The 19,773-nt window shown below is 46.5% G+C and overlaps 3 protein-coding genes across 9 annotated transcripts in view; 2 read left to right on the top strand and 1 right to left on the bottom strand.

Moving 5' to 3' along the window:
* Positions 1 to 4,515: 4,515 nt before the first annotated feature.
* Positions 4,516 to 14,475, top strand: LOC108027582 (mitogen-activated protein kinase kinase kinase 7). 2 transcript variants are annotated; one of them, XM_017099096.3, is made up of 8 exons: positions 4,516 to 5,363; positions 6,029 to 6,328; positions 6,516 to 6,831; positions 6,889 to 7,070; positions 7,442 to 7,855; positions 8,438 to 8,486; positions 13,057 to 13,511; positions 13,859 to 14,475. In XM_017099096.3, the coding sequence occupies exons 1-8, from the start codon at positions 5,295 to 5,297 to the stop codon at positions 14,093 to 14,095; spliced, it is 2,022 nt and encodes a 673-aa protein (XP_016954585.1). In that variant the 5' UTR covers positions 4,516 to 5,294; the 3' UTR covers positions 14,096 to 14,475. The 2 variants fall into 2 exon arrangements, with proteins under 2 accessions (XP_016954585.1, XP_016954586.1); XM_017099097.3 differs by lacking the exons at positions 4,516 to 5,363; positions 6,029 to 6,328; positions 6,516 to 6,831; ... (1 more) ...; positions 7,442 to 7,855; positions 8,438 to 8,486 and adding an exon at positions 11,823 to 12,400.
* An 83-nt stretch (positions 14,476 to 14,558) lies between these two features.
* Positions 14,559 to 18,492, bottom strand: LOC108027602 (kelch-like protein 26). Of its 2 annotated transcripts, none has more exons than XM_017099123.3 (3): positions 17,882 to 18,492; positions 16,095 to 16,950; positions 14,559 to 15,930 (listed from the first exon to the last, which is right to left on the bottom strand). In XM_017099123.3, exons 1-3 carry the CDS (start codon positions 18,068 to 18,070, stop codon positions 15,107 to 15,109), a joined length of 1,869 nt encoding a protein of 622 aa, XP_016954612.1. In that variant the 5' UTR covers positions 18,071 to 18,492; the 3' UTR covers positions 14,559 to 15,106. The 2 variants fall into 2 exon arrangements, with proteins under 2 accessions (XP_016954612.1, XP_043948847.1); XM_044092912.2 differs by lacking the exon at positions 17,882 to 18,492 and adding an exon at positions 17,128 to 17,818 and having other exon boundaries at positions 16,095 to 17,059.
* Positions 18,493 to 19,568: 1,076 nt separating this feature from the next.
* LOC108027547 (serine-rich adhesin for platelets) overlaps positions 19,569 to 19,773 on the top strand; it is a 41,830-nt gene continuing 41,625 nt past the window's right edge. For 4 of the 5 annotated variants that reach the window (XM_044093451.2, XM_050887647.1, XM_050887644.1 and 1 more), the window contains exon 1: positions 19,584 to 19,751. The gene's annotated coding sequence lies outside the window, so the exon portion shown is untranslated. Of the gene's footprint in view, positions 19,752 to 19,773 lie in introns of all 5 variants that reach the window. The other variant, XM_050887642.1, reaches the window with a different exon arrangement.

The following is a 19,773-nucleotide window of genomic DNA, read 5'->3' as shown; positions in this document are numbered from 1 at the left end:
TACAAAACACTCAAAGAGTGTTCAACTGCATTTGAAACATTAAGAAATATTTTGAAAACTTAAAGCTATAAAAAGATTTTGAAAATATTTAATAATTCTAGAAGTATTTTTATAAAAACTTGTCCCACTGCCCACTTATCAAATTAAGATTTTTTATATCTGCCATGTAAAAAGCACAATTTTCGACTGAACAGTTTCTAAATGTTTTAAAAATGTAAAAACGCTAGCAGCTTACCAAAAACCCTAAAAACACACAATTTTCTTGAAAAACATGAGCAAAACAGTGCTAGCCAATAGCCGAACTGGCTGCCCTGAGCCGGCCATGCCGATGGGCTCAATAAAAAATCGAATTGAACATTTCCGGGCGGACGGCGCTTATGGCAACCGTGTGGGCAACCGGACAACGGCCCATGACCGACCCATTCAATTAAGCATGAAAAAAAGTTGCCGGGGAAGGGGGCGCAGGACGCAGGACGTGGCAGTGGCAGTGGCCGTCTAGTCCATAAAAAAGGACATCACTTAAGGAGGAGCTCGGACAGTGGCCGCAACAAAACACGCATCACTTGTCACACATACTTAGCAGACATGGGCGTGGGCGGCAGGGCTGGGAGGGGCGAAGGGTCCCCCCGTCGTGTCCTGCTGTTGTTATTGAGGTGTAATACAATTTTTTGCCATGATACCCCATAACAATGGCCGAAACGGAAACGGAGGCGAAAATAGCCCTTCCAGTTTTCTCATTTTTTGGAGTTTTTGGATCAGTTTTGACATTTTTAAATGAGCGATTTCGACCTAAAAGCTAGCTTTTATTAAATTATTATTTAAATGAACACACAACCTACTTGTTTTTGGGCCGCTATTTAATTCTAAAAAGCTGTTTTGGTTTCTAAGTAGTTTATTATTCATTACAAATTAAATTTCCCATACGTTGCAGCATTTTTGGGATTCATTTGGAGTTTTTGATACCTTTAAAGATATATACAGTGTATGGGGGTTAAATAGGAGCTGTACTAGGGGAAATATATTTTTTAAACGCCACTTTATTTAGTTTTAAATAGCAAGCTTTGGCTCTCAAAAGTATTTTCCGATCCCACTGGCAGTGTGCAACCCGGAACGCCCCCAGAGCCAGCTGCAGACGGAGAAATCGAATCAGAAAAGGTTAACGAGTCCCGGGCACATATGGCGGCATTAGTTGGGATCCTGAGTCCGGGGCGTCCCGGGCGGGGCATCCAATCGTGGACAACGCATAAACTTGCAATTGAGCCAATTTGTAAGAGTGCGGCAAGCCCATTAAGATGAGGTCCTGCCAGTCGGGTCCCGGCAATCGAACGGCGGCCAGGACACCTGCTCCCCCTCCAGCCCGGATCCACCCCGTGTGCGAAGACACACATGGCCGGCTCCCAGCTGGACCCCGACCAGGGAAACTTTGCCGGGCATCTACTTTGCATTACAAGCGCCCACATTAAAATTAAAATAAAGTTTTCCCGGGCACACACATCCCTTTCGATCCCGGCCACCCCCGCCCCCTGGTCGCTCCGGGCCCTTTTCCTTGCCTTTTACTCCACTCCTCGCTTGTGCAACTACAAATAAATCTAAAACTCGCACATTTCTGATGGATACTTACACTCAAACTCGCACACGAGCGCACAAAGGATACGGGTCGGCCGCAGTTGGCCATTCGCAGTTTTATTTTTGCATCTACATCAGCCCACATGCATTATGCATGCGGACTTATATAGGGGGATACCCGGGAGCACAACGAGAGAGATACCTCTGAATGATGGCAAACAACTGGAAGTTACATAGAACACTGTTGGGCGCACTTTATATTTATTTTAATTAAGATAGTGAAGGAATAAACTGAACACAATAGTTTTGAATCCTACGTGAGCACATTAACTCATAAGAAATGACTAAATTCTTGCTTTTTATTTTTACTCAATGTGCCTGGTGCCGACAAATAATATTTGCATAATTTATTTTACGCTTAAGAAATAATACCTGACTAGTGAATACCCCAGGAACTCTAAATCAATAGGGCATTTCCACGCTCAAGGCACCACCACTCACACTTGAGCTCAGCCTGGCATTTCTTGCTGAATTTCATGTTAAGTTGCGCTCTTTGTCCTTCGTTTAGGACCTTTTTGCCAGGACTCGCTTTGGACTTTAAAACAAAGCGCTGGGCTGAAGGGGCAGAACCAAAATAAAGTATGCAAAAAGCGAGACAAAAAGAGGTCCGGGCACAAAGGATGCAGGGGATACAATAATATCCTTAAGCTACGAATGCAACATGAATTTGTCTTTGCTCGACCGGACTTCTCGACCTTTCCCTTGTTCTTCGAGCTGCCTTGCCGAGGCCAGGAAAAAGATAAATAAACGTACAGCCATATTACATACTATATGTAAGCATGGGAGAGTACAAAAAACATGCAAAATAAAAAGGATACTCGAACTTTACAAATGCATGCACATTAGAGAGATTTACGTGTGTGCTGGTGTGTGTGTGTGTGGGAAAGCGGGGAAAGCGGGAAAGCATTCACAGGCGACGCATAAGATTACCACCCACACACTCGAAAAGCCAACGTCCTTTGGTCCCTTTTGCCGTTGCCTTTTGCTTCGACACTTATTTTAATTTATTTCATTTTCATTTATGCACAGCGCTCCAAATGTCCTTTTCCCTGCGCTGCCTCTGTCTGTGTGTAATTAAATAAAAAAGGACCTTAAAGCCGCACCCACACAGCCACGCCCCTCGATCTGGGAGTCCTTCGGCCGCTTTAACCCTAGTTGCGAAACAGCTTGAGATATTCCAGATACAGGATCCTAAGATCCTTGCCCTCGAAGAACAGAAAGGATATGGGCAAACCCAACGAGCGAAACAGACAAATTTACTTATTATGAGCAAGGCAACCAAACATTAAGGGAAATGTTGAATGAAAATAAGAGAGGAGTGGGTACTCCAAACAAATACAAAGTAGCACGGCTATAATTATTACAAATTTAATTTAGTATTGAAAACATTAGTCTGTACCAGAAAACAAGCTAACTTTGACCATAGAGGGCCAACATTTCTAAATAAATAATAATATTATAAAATAAAATTCAAAATCTAATATTATACAATAAAATTCAAAATCTGAAGAACACCATCATGCAAATAATTTCAATGCAGAAGAATACATAGTTTTTAGGTTTTTTCAATTTAAAAAAAACGTAGCTGATTCAATATTTCCCATGAAATTTAAAAATATTTAATATAATATCATATATAATATAATATAAGTCTCCGGTTCTAAAATCCAATTTATCTTAAGCCTAAAAAAAGCAATTTCCCGCAATGAATTTAATTTGTTCTTACAACTCAGTTAAAATATATTTAATGCAATCCTTCAAGATCCCTTGTAAGAGCTCTATAAACATTTTAATAGGTAATTCTCACCTTAAACACGTAGATCTGGTTTTTATACCCTTGCAGAGGGTATAATAATTTCAGTCAGAAGTTTTCAACGCAGCGATGGAGACGTTTCTGACCCCATAAAGTATATATATTCTTGATCAGCGTCACTAGACGGGTTGATCAAGCCATGTCCGTCTGTCCGTCTGGCTGTCTGTCTGTCCGCCTGTCCGTCCGTTTCTACGCAAACTAGTCTTTCAGTTTCAAAGCTATCGGGCTGAAACTTTCCCAAAAGTCTTCTTTCTATTGCAGGTAGTATATAGTCGGAACCAGCCGAATCGGACAATTAAAAAATTAAAAGAAATATATATCTTTCGTGTTTTTTAACATATACCTTTCTAAGCTTGGATATAACATTTTTAAATTAGTTCTGAATTTCGAATTAGATTTTATCAAAATCGGACGACTATATAATATAGCTGCCATAGGAACGATCTGAAAATTAGTAGGAAAACATGAAATAAAAATTATATCTTTTGTGTTTTTTAACATATAACCTTATAAGCTTGAAAATAACATTTTTAATTAGTTCTGAATTTCGAATTAAATTTTATTAAAACCGGGAGACTATATCATATAGCTGTCATAGGAACGATCGGATAATTGGTGGGAAAACGAATTATAGCTTTGGGGCTTTTTTACATATTATCTTATAATATTGGGAATATAAATTTTTATATTTTAAAGAATTTCGAATTCCATTTAATAAAATTATTGATTATTTTTTATGACTGAAAGGGTATACAAACTTCGGCTTGCCGAAGCTAACTTTCTTTGTTTAATCAACATTATAAAAACTGCAATCAAATTCATAGCTAGTTGCGTAAAATACCAAAATGTCTGTATGCCTTAATTGTATTTAAACATTTTAACTTCAAAACTATTTATTGAATTTAACTATAGAACTAATTCATATTCAGGTTAGTGTATCCGCTATGTCAGGACGGTGTATCTGCTAGCTCAGCCAGGACCCGCTCCACACAGCTCAGTGTGACCGCATACAAAATATATACGGTATATTTGGGAAAGCAAAGACGGTATATTGCGATTCCCGGAGCCTATAACCTATCGATTACTCCGCGGTCACACTGTTACTCGGGCTAAAAAAACAAGTTTGTACTTGAAAAGTACGGCGTATTTCCACGACGAAGAACGCAACCGCCCGCCAAGTGAACGCCCGATGCAGCAGCGATCCGCTCGAGGATTGAGCCCGGAATCCGGAGGAATCCCGGCGAGGATGTGATGTGCGCACTGGGCCGTCTCCGCTGGTCGATATAAACTCGTGCCCCGTCTCTTCTCCGTTCTCCGCTCGCCCGCTGTCCAGTGTCCACTGTCCGACGCCCGCTTCTCCTCACCCTCCTGCCCAGCCGATCCCGATCCCCGGGGCAACTCATCCCCACTGCCTCTGCCGGGAAGTCCCGCAGCAGTGGCTAGTTTCGCCAAGGAGCACGAGTGGCAGCACCAGGGAACCCGGGAAGCGCCAGGAAACCGGGCCGGAAGTCGGGAATCTGAGGCATCTTTGCCAGAACGCACCCCAGATACCTTGGCCGGGAGCCCCGATCCCGGGAACGGGATATCAAGAACCACAGGAGCCCATTAAGGAAACTAACGCAAAGCTACCCCGGGTGTTGTACCGGGAACCCACTGGGTTTCAGACACAAGCCTGAAACTAAGCAACGCATAGGGAGACAGTCTGATGCCTTAATTGCCAAGACATTCGGGACTCTTGCCGAAGAGCCTAAACCTAAGAAATAAGAATAACCCAACCGAAAACTGTGGTATCCCAAAGGGAAATATAGGAAGCCGCATCTGAGAGGCCGGGCAGGATCACCAGGATCCCGGGGAGATGGCCACCGCATCGCTGGACGCACTGCAGGCAGCCTATGTGGACTTCAGCGAGCTAACACTCAGAGAGGTGCGCCCATAGATTACATCTAAAGCATATTCAAACGCTGTCCAAAATTGTGGACACATTAGAGGTTTCAACTACTAGGGACTGCGCACTCAAAGACTCACATACGTACACTCTTGATCTTGAAAATACCATTTGTCAAAGAAGTCATGCTGCGTTTAAGATTAACCACTGTTTGGCGAAAAAAGTGGCACATGCTTGATTAGTCGTGATACTATCACAACTTTTAGTATGAATCGCAAGAAAGAACAAACACAAATGTGTTTTTCCCCATAAATGTTCTGTCCACTATCAAACGTATGCTAAAACGTATTTTTAGTCTGGAATTTGTCTTGAAATCTTAATCATGGACTCAGAAATCAGAAGAAAAGGAAAAAGAGCCCACTGAGATACTTGTATTAAACCCTATTCAGGCTCCTGCTTGAGTTGATAAGAAGTTGTAATTGAAATTCCCACAGAGGAACCTTACATACCTCTTTATCCAACACCTTTTGTGCTTTTCCCCGTTTATATTACAAAGCTGATAAGGAAATTGAGTCAAAATTAGCAGAGTTCTCAGAAACTGCCATTAGTTTTCGCTGTGATATGATAAGAAATTTAAATCAAAGTAGTTATACGCAAAGACACGCACTCATATTTATACCTCACCCTTTCCTTCTTCCACCCAGAAAGTCGGTCATGGGTCCTACGGGGTGGTCTGCAAGGCGGTCTGGCGCGATAAGCTGGTGGCCGTTAAGGAGTTCTTCGCCAGCGCCGAGCAGAAGGACATCGAGAAGGAGGTGAAGCAGCTGTCGCGCGTGAAGCACGCGAACATCATTGCTCTACACGGCATCTCCTCGTACCAGCAGGCCACCTACCTGATCATGGAGTACGCCGAAGGTGGATCGCTGCACAACTTCCTCCACGGCAAGGTTAAACCGGCGTACTCCCTGGCCCACGCCATGAGTTGGGCTCGCCAGTGCGCAGAGGTAGGTCGTCGTCATCAATGGGCGACTTTATCGCAGGGCCCAGCCCAAAATGAAGGCTCTCGATGGCAACTTTTCCACCTCAATTACATTCACTTTATCTGTTGAGTACATAAACAAAATAGTGTTTATAAAACTGTGTTTTTCATACCTTCTTTAATTACCTTCGCATGCGGTTTTCCCCTTTTAGGGCCTGGCCTATTTGCATGCCATGACACCGAAACCCCTGATCCATCGCGATGTCAAGCCGCTGAACCTGCTGCTGACCAACAAGGGGCGCAACCTGAAGATCTGCGATTTCGGAACGGTGGCCGACAAGTCCACCATGATGACGAACAATCGCGGCAGTGCCGCTTGGATGGCTCCCGAGGTCTTCGAGGGCTCCAAGTACACGGAGAAATGCGACATCTTCAGCTGGGCCATCGTGCTGTGGGAGGTCCTGTCCAGGAAGCAGCCCTTCAAGGGCATCGACAATGCCTACACCATCCAGTGGAAGATCTACAAGGGTGCGACTACTCGACAAGCCATTTACCTCAGCGGTTAATGACAATTGTGACTTTTAGGTGAACGTCCACCGCTGCTGACCACCTGCCCCAAGCGCATCGAGGACCTGATGACCGCCTGCTGGAAAACGGTGCCCGAGGATCGCCCCTCGATGCAGTACATAGTGGGCGTCATGCACGAGATCGTCAAAGACTACACGGGGGCGGACAAGGCCCTGGAGTACACGTTTGTTAATCAACAGGTGAAGCTAGCTCTGATATAACATAGAAAGATGTATTATTAGTCAGGAAACACAAAGCTTACTAAGTCATACGACCGATTCCTTGTCAGCAAGTTTAACTAAGTCATTTTTAAACTGTTTAGGTGTATAATATTTTACTTCCAGAATGATATTTGTTTTAATAAGCCTTAATATCCATTTTTTATTATTACCTATTTTCTTAATACAGAATTATTCAGTGTTTTAAACAATAACTTTCTCCTGCAGTTCCAAGCATTTGTTTTTACTTTTACTTACAAAAATAACTAGCCATCAAAATCTCGAATGTAACTTGACTAAGAATCTATAATATCCTCGTAAAAGCTAATTTTCTATCCTTGAATGTCCCGCAGATTGTCACCAAAGAGAGCGACGGCACGGTGGCCGCTCAATCGGATAGCCTCAGTTCGCAGGAGGAGGAACTGAGCCCCTCGTCCACACAGTTAACACCGACAACGGCGGCCAACGCCAATGTGAACGCGATAGCAATAACAGAAACAACGACTAGCTCAATGACCGAAAATACCTCATCAACATCATCGGACATCACGCCGACGAATTCGGGCCAACTTGACAATAATCCGCTATTCCACATGGTCAGCAATCGCTGGGACGCGATTCCCGAGGAGGATAGCAACGAGAGCCGAAATGACAGCTTCAACCTCACCTCGTCGGCGGAGGCCACCCAGCGCCTGGAGACGATCCGCAACGGGATGATCCTGATGGCCTGCAAGCCCATGGAGCAGCTCACCCTCGACGTGGAGCCGGTACGTCGTGTGATGGTTCTATGTTCCGAAGCCACTATTAGGTGTCTTCAAAAGTTTATTTTATGCTTAAAAATGAACTATTTCGAAGAGGCACAAATTTTATTAGATATTATGTTCAGATGAGAGAGGAATTTGAACTGCATTTTCTTAAGTTTTCTTTCTTAAGTTGCATAGAAAAGCTCAAGCAGTTCAAGCTCAGAACATGCATATTTATATTTTGATACTTCACTTAAACTAAATAATTTTGAGTGCAGTTTTTTAATATTACTTTTCATACACAGCTTTTTGTTGAAAATTCTATTTAGAAAATGAAAAACACCAAATGCATCTAAATTAAAAGAGATTTTAACATTTTTTAATTAAAATTTAAAGTATTTATTTTAAATTTTTCTAATTGCTATAAAAAAAGAGATTAAAACACTTACTGACTTCAAATTAATATTCTATGACCTATTTAATTAGTATTTTACTTGGACCCTCTTCCTTTTATCTGATTTATGCTTAGTTAAGTAATAATTTATGCCCAATGACTTACATTTTTGCCATGACTAATAAATTTCCTCTCATTTCTTGTACCCCCAGAATGGCTTCGACCTGAGTCGCAGCGAGAGCGGCAGCAGCAGCACGCACGGTGAGTTTTCCTACCAAATCTGTTGATTGTGTACAGCCACCTGCTGTCCGTTTGTTTTCCGCCGATTTTCCGTTGGTTTTGCGTCGTCTGCCATGAATCACACGCACATTGCCGTCGAATTGACAGACACAATGTCGTGGCTTCGATTTTGTATAGCAGAATTTAACATTTAATAGTCACAAAATGCCCCTGTCCGCCAGTTGTCCGCCTTTCTTTTTTAATCCTCAAAGGTGATGTCTTTGAAAGGTATATTATTATAAAATGATTTATTGTGTGAGATTTAAATAATGTATATATACTAATCATACAAAAAGGTTGATAGATTTTGGAGAGCCAACACAGAGCCTTAAGTAGTAGAACTACAGTCTTCAGGCTTTGACTATAAGGTACAGTAACCTTTCAATTTAAAAGATATAATATAGGTTTATAAGGACTGTAGTAATTCTAAACAACATTTTCGAATATACCCACATGTTATACTTTTCAAGTTTTGCAGTAGGGTGTCCGAAAGTCGACCACATCCCGCACATAGATCTCTAGATAGATATAGAATAGTCGAGAAGGACTGCTGTAATTCCAAACAACCTTATGTGCAGTATTACTTTTTACTAGCTATTTTTATGATTCGAGTGCACCAACATGTTGTACTTCTCAGGTTTTGTAGTAGGGTATGCGAAAGTCGACCCCCTGCCCCACATAGATCTGCGCAGGTCACTCTTACTTGATCGTCGCAGCCTGACGCCTTGTGTCGACTCTTGTGGCACGACAGCTGTTGGATGCCGGCCATTGGGCTGTTGGCTTCGGCCGCAGGTGACGCATGTTGGCCGTGTGTAAACAATGCACTCGCCATCTCCGTCCGGCACTCAATGCTCGGTTAATTGGCCGCCGCGGTGTTTGTGTGCGGTGCACAAGGAATCTCTGAACATTATTCAATTGTCAATGTCTCTGGCTGTGCGGCTGCATAAATTATAAATATTTAGTGCGCTCATTCGGATCGGCGAACTTGCGGCGGTCTCGTAATCCTTTGGGCGTATATGGCTGGGATGAAGTGGTGCTTCAGTTCGAGTTTTTAAACAGGGCTCTAGCATACCTTAGATATTTTCGAAAAAGTATCCTTTAAATTTGAACAGGCAAAGTTATTAAAATTTTAGGATTTAGGATTTTTTGATTTCTATTTGATCGAAAATGAATTTAAACTAAGTAGTTTATTGATAATGTTAAATTCGTTTCATAGGATTTTGAAGTCATTAATATAAGTAATAAGATAATAGGATAAATATGAAATGGTAATATTTCAAAACAATAGTTAATAGTTAATAGTTAATTGAATACCCAAGTAGTACCCTCTGTTAACATCAGAAAATACTCGATTACTATGAAACGGAAAAGCGCAAAAGAAACCTATATGCTCTGCGGCGCAACCAGGGTGTCGGCCCCAAATAGTTGCACAAACCTCGCTGCACAATTAAATAATTTGTAATTCGCAGCCTGGCGATTTCGGACAGATTTATAGCCGCAGGCATGCTCCGTCGCTGCTGGCCGGCGAGCATAACAACAACACCTCCCGAAGAGGGGCGGAGGTCGGGCAGATGTGGGAACATATAGAATATGGGAACGCACACATGACGATGCGATCGCCACGGACTCTTGAGCAGCGGCCCCAGCGGGACGTGACTCACCCGGCAATAATCTCACTTTTATTTCGATTCCGTCTATATGGCGCACACTCACTCGCACACCGCACGGCTTATATATAGACCGGGGCACATAGCGGATATATGTGCGGCGATGCTGCCGATTTGTATAATCGGTGGGAGCCGCCGTCGAATCGAGTAGGCAAATCCCACGGGGCCCTCGGTGGACACGGCCGGGCGGAGATCTCCCTCTTACATGTCCCCATGCCATATGTCCCATCCCTATCCCCATGGTATCTGGTAAATAGTATGTTCGGTAGTGCGCCAGCAATGTGTAACTAGTAAATGCATCAACGGCCAAGTCGAGATACTTTTTGGCTCTCGAAGCTCTCGGAGTTCACTGGCTGCGTCAGATTTTTGCACTGTGAAAAAGGGGCCAGGCAGTTGGTCACAAGTTGTTTTGGTCTGGAGGTTCTCTTTATTCTTAAACCGAAGCAGCACTGCATTTTTTATGTCTTTACAACACTAGCTTTTCCCGTACTTGTAATCGAAAGTGTGAAAACTGTTCTTTATAATAGACTACTTGTTGCTGGATTTTTTCTATTTGTAAGCTATAACTTTTTTACATATAGGAAAACCATTTCAATATTTAAAATATGGACTTCTCTTTACTCCTAATCCAAAGCAACCCTGCCCCTTTATGACTTTACAACACTAGCCGTTTCCGTTTTCTAGCAAAAATGTTAAAGCTGTTTCCCTAACTCAGACCACATTTCTTTGCGTGCAGGAAAATTATTCCGCTTTCCCTCGACGCCCGGCTCCCCTGAGATTTCCCAATTGCAGATGCCGACTGCATTAATCACCGATTTCGATCAATGCTCGCCGCACTCGCCGCATCGGATTTGAATGAATCTTCATTGGGTTTTGGTTCGTCATGGAATTCGGTGGGTGGCTGTCTGCTTATCGGGGGTCTCGATCGAGAGGGTCGTCTTTTTCTATGGCCCACTACAGGTTGGCTCGCCGGCTGATTTACGGTCTGCGTTTTGGGAAATTGTTTAATATTTGCTCAGACTTTTCCTGGAAACGATGTCGGTAAATCTTCGATGGCAAATGCTTTCTACGAAGTGTCTCCTCTGAACAATGGCATTTACAGAACGGAATAGAACTGCGCTGGCTAATAGTATTCCAGTGCTTAGTTTCTCCTAATCTTTGAAAGGGCAAACTAAGATTGCCTTCGAGTAACCAGTTTCGAACACACAAAATGTGCTTTTGGCAATTACATTGTTGTAACATTTCACCGTATCACCGGCGACATTTCTTTGTATTTTTCGGTAATCTTTATTTAGAAATCACTGGGTACGTTTCGAAAATATTTTTGTTTACAGAGGTATTTTTTAGCAGTGCCCTGGCTGACTCACTGGTGGCCTCTAACCCCTGGCTTCGCTGCGTGTCCCAGACAAAGAAACCACTTTACCCACACATCTTGGGCGTTTTCCGCCCCACCGCCGTGGGGGAATGATGCCACAGATTTTCGCTCTGGCCGCGTCATCGGGGCCCCGCTCCCCCACACCCCATCCCCCGTCCACCATGTCCCATCCCCGATCTCCGAGCCCCGAGCCCCATATGGCTACATATATGCGAACGATCTTGCCACGTCTGCGGAGCGTTTAGAAGGCAATCCCCGGCGCGAGAATTGGCGCGATTGTTTGCTTTACGGTGGACGTGGACGTGGACGTCTCGGCTTGGCCTCAGTCTGCGTCCGAGAGCCGTGCGATCTTGAGTGCTACGCGAGATGTTCCGGAATCGTCGGAATTGTCGGGAACTCTGCCGATGCGAACCTCCCGGCGCTGGCCAGGAAATACCCCTTGAAAAGGCCTCATCTAACCCGCCCGTTTTCGAGTGAAATTGTTTTTCCCAAAAGAAGCAAAGCAACCAAAAGTTAGGGAAAGAAAAACAAGAGTGTTGGGCGGAAAATCGACGAGCAGAACTGAATCTGAATCGTGTGTGCGGAAAACACGTCATCGCACGAAAAGCAGGGGCGGAAAAAAGAAAAGTGCCGGAGTGGGGGTGCGAGCAATGTGAAGGATTCTCGTCCGCGCATCGAGCACTCACAGCACTTTCCGATCCGAAAACCGACGGCCACAGCTAGCAGAAAGCCTGGCACCAAGAGCCCCAACCCCGCTCCTGGACCCTTTGGGTGGCCTCTCAAGATGTGCGACACGCGCGCCCTGATCAGCACCAAGCAGACCAGCGACCTGCACAGTTGCTGGATCATATATAGTAGGTGGTCCTCGGTAGCAGTCGTAGAGGAGTCTGCCAGCAGAACTCATTATAAAGAGTGCTTCAAGGACAGTCCCCTTACTTTCGGTTGGGTTTGACCACGATAAATATTTATGGAAGGTCGTCAAACTCGAACTTAGGATCTCAGATACGTTGGGATTTTTTACGTTTTGTTACTTCAAAATATTTAAAATTCAAATGTAAACATTTTCAAATCTGAAATATTAATACAGTGGGCTTATAGAGTTTATAAGTTGAACTATTGGCGCATTGAGAGCCCAGGGTATAATAGAAAATGTGATGAAAAAGTGAGAAATGTTTCTTCTTGATTATGAACCGCTTATATGCTGGGTATTTTGAGTGGCCCTCTAAGTATTTACCATACTAGTTTCTCTAGAAATATATATTTTTTAAACTTTGATATCTCAAAAAGCTTTAAATTAAATAAATTAATTAATACCGTGCTGGGTATTAAATATTTATTATTGTAATTGCCTGTTTCTCTCCGTATATTTTTTTTATATCAGTAACAAGTTGTAAAAAAAAGCTAATTAATTTATATATTAATTGATTGATTATTTTTGTTTTTTTTTTATCATTTTTAACGGCACTTGGAGAAATATCTAAGCTTTATTTATTTAACTCACTCCTTTCAGCCAAGAGCGATGGCCGCGAGCGACTCACGGTGACGGACACCAAGCCGGTGATCATGACCACGGATCTGACCAACAACAACAACAGCCACGCCCTCTCGAACGGCCTGCTGAGCCATGCGAATGGGCGGCAACTGACGGAGGAGGAGCAGCAGGAGCAGGATCAGGAGGTCGCCAACTCGCTGGACGTCGCCGTGGATCCCGACGAGGACGAGAACGACGGCACCGAGCAGTCGCTGGCCGAGATCCTCGACCCGGAGCTCCAGCCCGAGCCGCCCATTCCCAACGATGCCGAGTCGCAGCTCATCTACCGGGAGCACCGGCACATGGCCAAGGAGTACCTCAGCGTCGACACGAACCTCTACTACGCGCAGGACTTCAAGGACAAGCTCATCGTCCAGATGGACCGCACCGAGCGCGAGCAGAAGCAGGAGCTGCTGCGCAAGATCAAGGACAAGGTGGGGAAGCTGGTCCTCAGGGGGAAACGTTAACTTTTCCTTTTCTTATTTGTAATGGGTGCTTTTACAACATTATGATTGCATTCTATTCTACACAGAAAAAGTCATAAAAAAGCATCTATTTGTTCGGTAATAGCTGGGACGATTTCCAAACGATTAAATTTAAATGAATCTACATTTCTTGTTATAGAACTAAAGTATAGACTCTATATTATGTAGTGCTGAAGCTACCGCTAATACATGTTAACTTTCTCTTTTTCCTACGATCTCCCAAGAAACCCCTTTTGCTTTAAGCTCAAAACTCAACTACTCAAAACTGTAACGCCATTCTCCATCTACTTTTTCAGGAAGGCCTGCAGAGTCTGTACAACAACCTGCAGCAGCAGTACGAGCGGCTGCCCGCCTCGCGCCAGCTGTCCGCCGGCCATCACTCACATCCGGCGTCCCACGCCCACCCGCATCCGCATTTGCACGGCCAGCAGGAGGATGTCGGAGGAGGACTGCTGCCGGGCTCGCTGACCGGAGGAGGCTCGGAGTCCGTGGAAGAGGGTTGGGTGGTCATCCAGCCGCATCCCAACGCGTAGTCTCCGCAACCGCCGCTTAGTCTCTTTACGTCTTAGGCTAGTGCTGTAACCTCTAATCTGTAAACCGTAAACCGTAAACCGTAATCCGAGGTCCGTACTCGGACATCTTTATCTGTATCGTTAGCCATAGCACTGTGTTTATTTATATTTCGGACGCGTCTGTTCGTTCTAAGCGTTTTTTTAATTATCTCTAAGCGTCTTAGTCCGTGTTTCTTTTAATTTAGCAAACGACCTCTTCACCCATAGGCATTCTCTGACACTTAACTTAGGTTTTAATTGTACTGTTTATATACACACATACTTAGCATACACACGTATCTGTCCGAGGAAGCTGACAAGGAGTAGACCAAAAAAATATAAAAACCATCGAAAGCAACGAAGCAACTCGCCGACTTTGTGTAGAGTTTTGGTTCTAGGGGGACCTAGGGCCCCACAATGAAGTTCCCCGCAAAAACACGCTTAATTCGCATTATTTATACTATTTTTTATTTATTGTCCATGGCCTCCGTTCTTTTTACACAGTTAGCTGCCTAACAGGTCCTCTAGTCAATTGCGTTTGTTTTATTTTCGGCAGTATCCTTTGTTGCAGAAATGATGGGCTGTCATGAAGATGCCCTTAAGTGAAATGCAATAGATCGGGTAAAATGTTGAGGCAAAAAAAGCGAGTCCTTATTGTAGTCTATACAAATTTAGTACAAGGGTCCTAATAATTTACGCCACCTAGCTACTGCCATTCAACAGGGTGGAGAAGGCAGCTGCGGTCTATACATAGTAATTACACATTATTTCAATAATTTAACACTGCCTTTCAGTATTCCGAAGGCATTTAGCTCTAAACGTTCTCGCTGCCGTGCTTGGCACATCTCGTCGCTGTGCACAGTCATCACAAATCTCGCATGTAGGTCTACGCTAGCTATACTACTACGCATACAATCTATAAAAGTATCATGAGAATCGCTAAATTCGATGGGGGGAGATGGATGGACTTGAGTTTGAGGAGCTTCTCGGCAGTTAGAAATCGCACATGGGCACGTAGATGGCCGCGCACGTCGACTCCCAGACATCGTTGGGCGAGTCCCACGAGTCCTTCTCGCGCCACCACTCCTTGCTGTCCAGGTCGTAGGCCATGGTCTCGGCACTGGCCCGATCGATCGACTCCGTGGAGTCCAGTCCGCCCACGAAGAAGATGGTTCGGCCCATCGCCGTCACGCCGGAGTAGAACTTCGGTGCCGGTATCTGTGTCTCCACGCTCCACGCGTTCGCCTCGATGTCGTAGGCGTAGATGTGCTGCACGAGCACCCGCGACTCCGTCAGGCTCTCGTGCCAGCCGCCGCAGGCATAGATGCGGCTATCGACGGCCACCAGGACGTGGTCGCAGCAGGGCGTGGGCATGGGGGCCAGCTCCTGCCAGAGCTCTGTCTTCGTGTCGAACACCCACATGCTGGCCAGGATGTTGGCCAGGTGGATGCCACCGGAGATGTACAGCTTGTCGCCCACCACGACGCCGGCATGCTGACTGCGGTGCTCCTGCAGACTGGGCATGTAGGTCCACACGTTCTGCTCGATGTCGTAGCGCTCCACATTGGAGATGGTGCGCAGCGCCTCCTCGGGGTTGTCGTCGTCCAGGATGCCGCCCACCGCGTACAGGTGCCGGTTGCCCACCGCGTTCAACGAGAAGCGGCAGCGATCCAGCTGAATGGGCGCAATGGTCATCCAGGTGTTCCTCAGCGGGCAGTAGCAGAAGCCGAACGGGTGGATGTACTCCTTCAGGCAGACGTCGTAGGCCCCGCCCACGATGAAGAGCTTGTTGTTGAGGACGGCGGTGCCAAAGTTGCCTAGAATGGTGTACAATATAGAGGCTGCGTAAGAGGAGGATGTTGTGGCCAATCGCATCGTCGGCAGTCCCATTATAACGATGGCCATAACCGTACACTGGTGCTCTGTGGTTACTCTTAATGCCTAGTGTTAGTGGAACACCGAAACCGTCCCTAAAACTTACACTGATCTATGTGCGGTATGGCGGTCAGCTCGTACCAACTCATCTTGGTTGGCGAGAAGCACATTATCACATTGGTCAGCCCCTTCCACTCGAAGCCCCCGATCTTGAGCAGGCACAGCTCCATGCCGCGCATATTCTTCGGTCCCTGCGACAGTGATCGGTCCTCCGGGGACACGGACCCCGCTCCGTTGAGCATGCCGCCCATATACGCCTGCTCAAGGCGATTGTAGTAGGCGGTGGGCAGTGGCAGCTGCTCCCCCTCGTCCAGCGCGCAGTTCGCGTGCCTCAGCTCCTCCAGGGCCGAGTAGCTGATGTGCGGCCACTTGATCAAGCGCAGCAGGTCCCCCAGCTCGGCCTCCTCCAGCTGCTGTTCCAGCGCATAGCTGCACACCAGGCGCACCAGGTCCTGCTCGGCCACGTCGATGGGGTAGTTGCTGGCCAGGATGAAGCGCAGCTGGTCCACCTTCATTTCCCTGAAGTCCGACGTGGTCGCAAACTCCTCGAAGTGGGCGCAGATGTAGCGGTGCGCGCGCTCGGACAGGTCCATGATGCCATAGATGTCGGCCATGCCCGCGATGGCCAGGCAGTTCTCCATCTCGATCTTGGTGCCCAGGAAGAGGGTGCAGCGCTCGATCACCTCGCGCACCTGCACGTGGGTGGCCGCCGCCAGGATCTCCTCGATGTTGTCGTAGTTCAGCTCCAACGTCGAGGTGTATATGAAGTCCAGGATGGCGCCCAGCGCCCGGGCCGTGATCCCGTACAGGTTGATCTCGTCCTTGCGCGACTCGATCATGGCACAGTCGGCGAACATGGCGCAGAAGTAGTCGCTGCTGGCCGCCAGCACGACGCGGTGGGCCTGGAGAAGTGGGTGTTTTTAGTCGTGTTATAAGGTGGGGTAGTGATTTTCTAGTAGGTAGTCACAACGGTTTTGGAAAACGCCAAAGATCAAGGTAAAGATTCCAAGGCTGCAAAATTGAAGTATTACGAAACCATATTCTAATATAATATAAGAAAGATGATGAAGATTAGCTACCATTACAAAGTCTCAAAAACTAGACCAATAACTATGGTAAAGGCGACCATGACTAATTCCATCCACGGTTCGGCCGATCCAATGCACAGCCAGTTCCGGGAATCCCTCGCTATATGTAGCAACGGCATTGGAAGTGCGTCATCGCCCGAAACACATTAGTTTCTGTCGTCGATTGTTTTCGTTTTCGAATTAGCAAGAGAAAGTGAAGATGAGCTTTCCGCCGTCCACGATTATCGATTCGCCTGCCATCTCGACCCCATAACTAGTCACCTAGCGCTCTGCCTGCGCATGTAATCAACGCGAGCCCGTCGCATTGCCCAACCCGAGCTTAGGACTCGGCCGTCCGGTTTGAGCCGATTTCTACTTGTCCTACGCCCGGCCAGCCCTCGCGAGCAGTGCCATAACCTAGCCCAATCGATTGCCACAACGCGGCCTAAGTGGGTTATGGCACGGGTCTGGTGCCCCTAGATTGGCCGGATGTAACTGGTGGCCAGCGTAACCGTGGTGCTTTTGAAGCTTCGCTGGCGAAACTGGGTGCGCAAGCATGCTACTGGACCATTGTAACTCTGCTGTCTTCACAGGTACGCCTGTGGGCACGCTCTTGGAGGTACATGCTAGGGGGTTCGAGATGCTTCTGGTGTACAAGCATCAGAAGTCCACGCCTAGTGGCGCCGAATGCCAAGGGGTTCGAGATGCTTTGGCCCACCGTCCCCAGCTCTTACGGGTACGCCTCCCCGGGGCGACCCAAGCTTACCTTGAAGCGGTGCTCCTCGACGATCAGGGTGACGTCGGTCAGCTTGTTCTCGCTGCGCAGCTTGTCGAGGCCCCGCAGCAGGGCTTTCTCCTCGGCGGACATGGGGTTCGCGGGAGCCTTCGCGGCCGCAGCCGCAGTCGCCGTGGAAGGAGCCGCCGGCGGCGCTGCTGGCGCTGGCGTCGCGGCCATCTCGGCGGTCGTGTGGGCGAGGGAGGAGCGGGCTAGCGGCCTATCAGCCTGGGTGGTGCTCTGCGAGCCCAAGGTCGGGGAATCCGCCTGATAAGAGCTTCTGGCGACGGGCGGGCGGGCGAGCGAGGGGCAGCTCCTTCTGTTTACAGCCGCGGCCAGCTGTGCAGCTCCGATGCTTGCTGTACCCTCGGCGGATTCTCCAGCGGGTGCTCGCGCCTCGGCAGATGTGGGCGAGTGCCAGCCAAGTCTGGGCAATGTCTGGCGGACAGTGGATTTTGCGTTCGTCTTCTCTGCTTGTTGCTGCCTCTCTGCTTCGCTTCACATTCTCCGCTGTTTGGCTTTTTGGCTTTTCGTTCGTTTTGCCTTTCGTTTTGACGTTTCTTTCTTGACGTAAGTGCTGCGCAGGCAGCTATTAGAGATGAGCAGCCGTAGCTGAGCAGCCATAGCTGTGCCGCGAAAGTTCAAATTCCGCCTATCGAACACTGTTCCTGGGAAATACTCGATACTAGGGGAGCGTATTTCTTGTTCTATGGATTAGGCTGGGGCCAACTCTTACTAGAATTCAAAATCTCTACTGGAATTTAGGCTTTTTGCGTGCCGTAATGTATGTATGACCGTATTGCATTTGTATCGATATTTCGGCAGTCGATAGCTGGGCACGCGGTATGGTATTTTTTAGGGCAAACTTCGGGCGAAAGTATTTTATTTATTTATTTTCAAGGAATAAAAAAAGGTGTAATAAGCTACAAAGGAAATGCAAAAAATTAAAAAATTAGGTGACCATTTTAGCGAAAATAGGTCGACAGTGCTCACTTAAAAACGATACTTTTCAGGAGTATGCCCACCGTAAAATGGTCATAGCTTTTTGAATTTTCGAATTGAAATGAAATGAAAAAGAAGTATAAAAAAGCGAAAAAAATGTAGTGTTACACAATTCAACCACAAACGAACACATAAAAATCGGGATTCAGTAATGGTAATGGTTTTTCCAAGCTTTTAAATACGGTATTTTCAAGCCAAATGAAAAATACCAAAGGATACGCACCGATGAATGGTATTTCCCGCAACTGAAATGGTATTTTTCAGCCGGATGGTATTTTCATCGCCTGCTTACGTATGCTTACGTTCCGGCACAGAAATGCGCGTCCGCTGTCTGTTACATTTTAACAGAGGCGCTGTCGCTGTTAGATTTTGTTCCTAACAGCGCCGTTGGAAATCGCTGGAAAACTGGTTGTGAATTTTCCGGGCTGGTTCGATTAAAAATCGCGATCAGTTTCCCCGTCCGGCCACCATTGGCGCTCTAAAATGTTCGATTTCCGCGATTTGCCAACAGCGCTGTTAAGATGCACCGCAATCTAACAGCGACAGAGCAGCGGCGCCGGCGCCGGCGCCGTCTGCAGACACTTACGGTGCTTACGTTCGCCTACGTTTGGCCACGTTTGCTTACGTCGCCCGCAAAAATACTGAAAACCCGCTATTTGGCATTTCGGCCCTATCCGCCGCCTCTCGCATTAGTGTGAGGCGAAATCGAGTAAAGCGAGTGGAAAGCGGAGCGAAGGAGCAGGAAAACGGAAAACGGAGAGCATAGTAAAACACATTTAATTAATTGCAATTGTAATTCGCCCGAAAACGCAGGACGGTGCGCGCGGCTGTGAATCGAACTACGCGCAGTTTCCGCGGCGTAAGTGCAGGCGACACAAGCG

The sequence above is a fragment of the Drosophila biarmipes genome, chromosome X, assembly GCF_025231255.1.
Source record: "Drosophila biarmipes strain raj3 chromosome X, RU_DBia_V1.1, whole genome shotgun sequence".
In the NCBI taxonomy this organism is placed as follows: Eukaryota; Metazoa; Arthropoda; class Insecta; order Diptera; family Drosophilidae; genus Drosophila; species Drosophila biarmipes.
The sequence above is the reverse complement of the archived record's forward strand: the minus strand, read 5'-3'. Positions and strand labels throughout refer to the sequence as shown.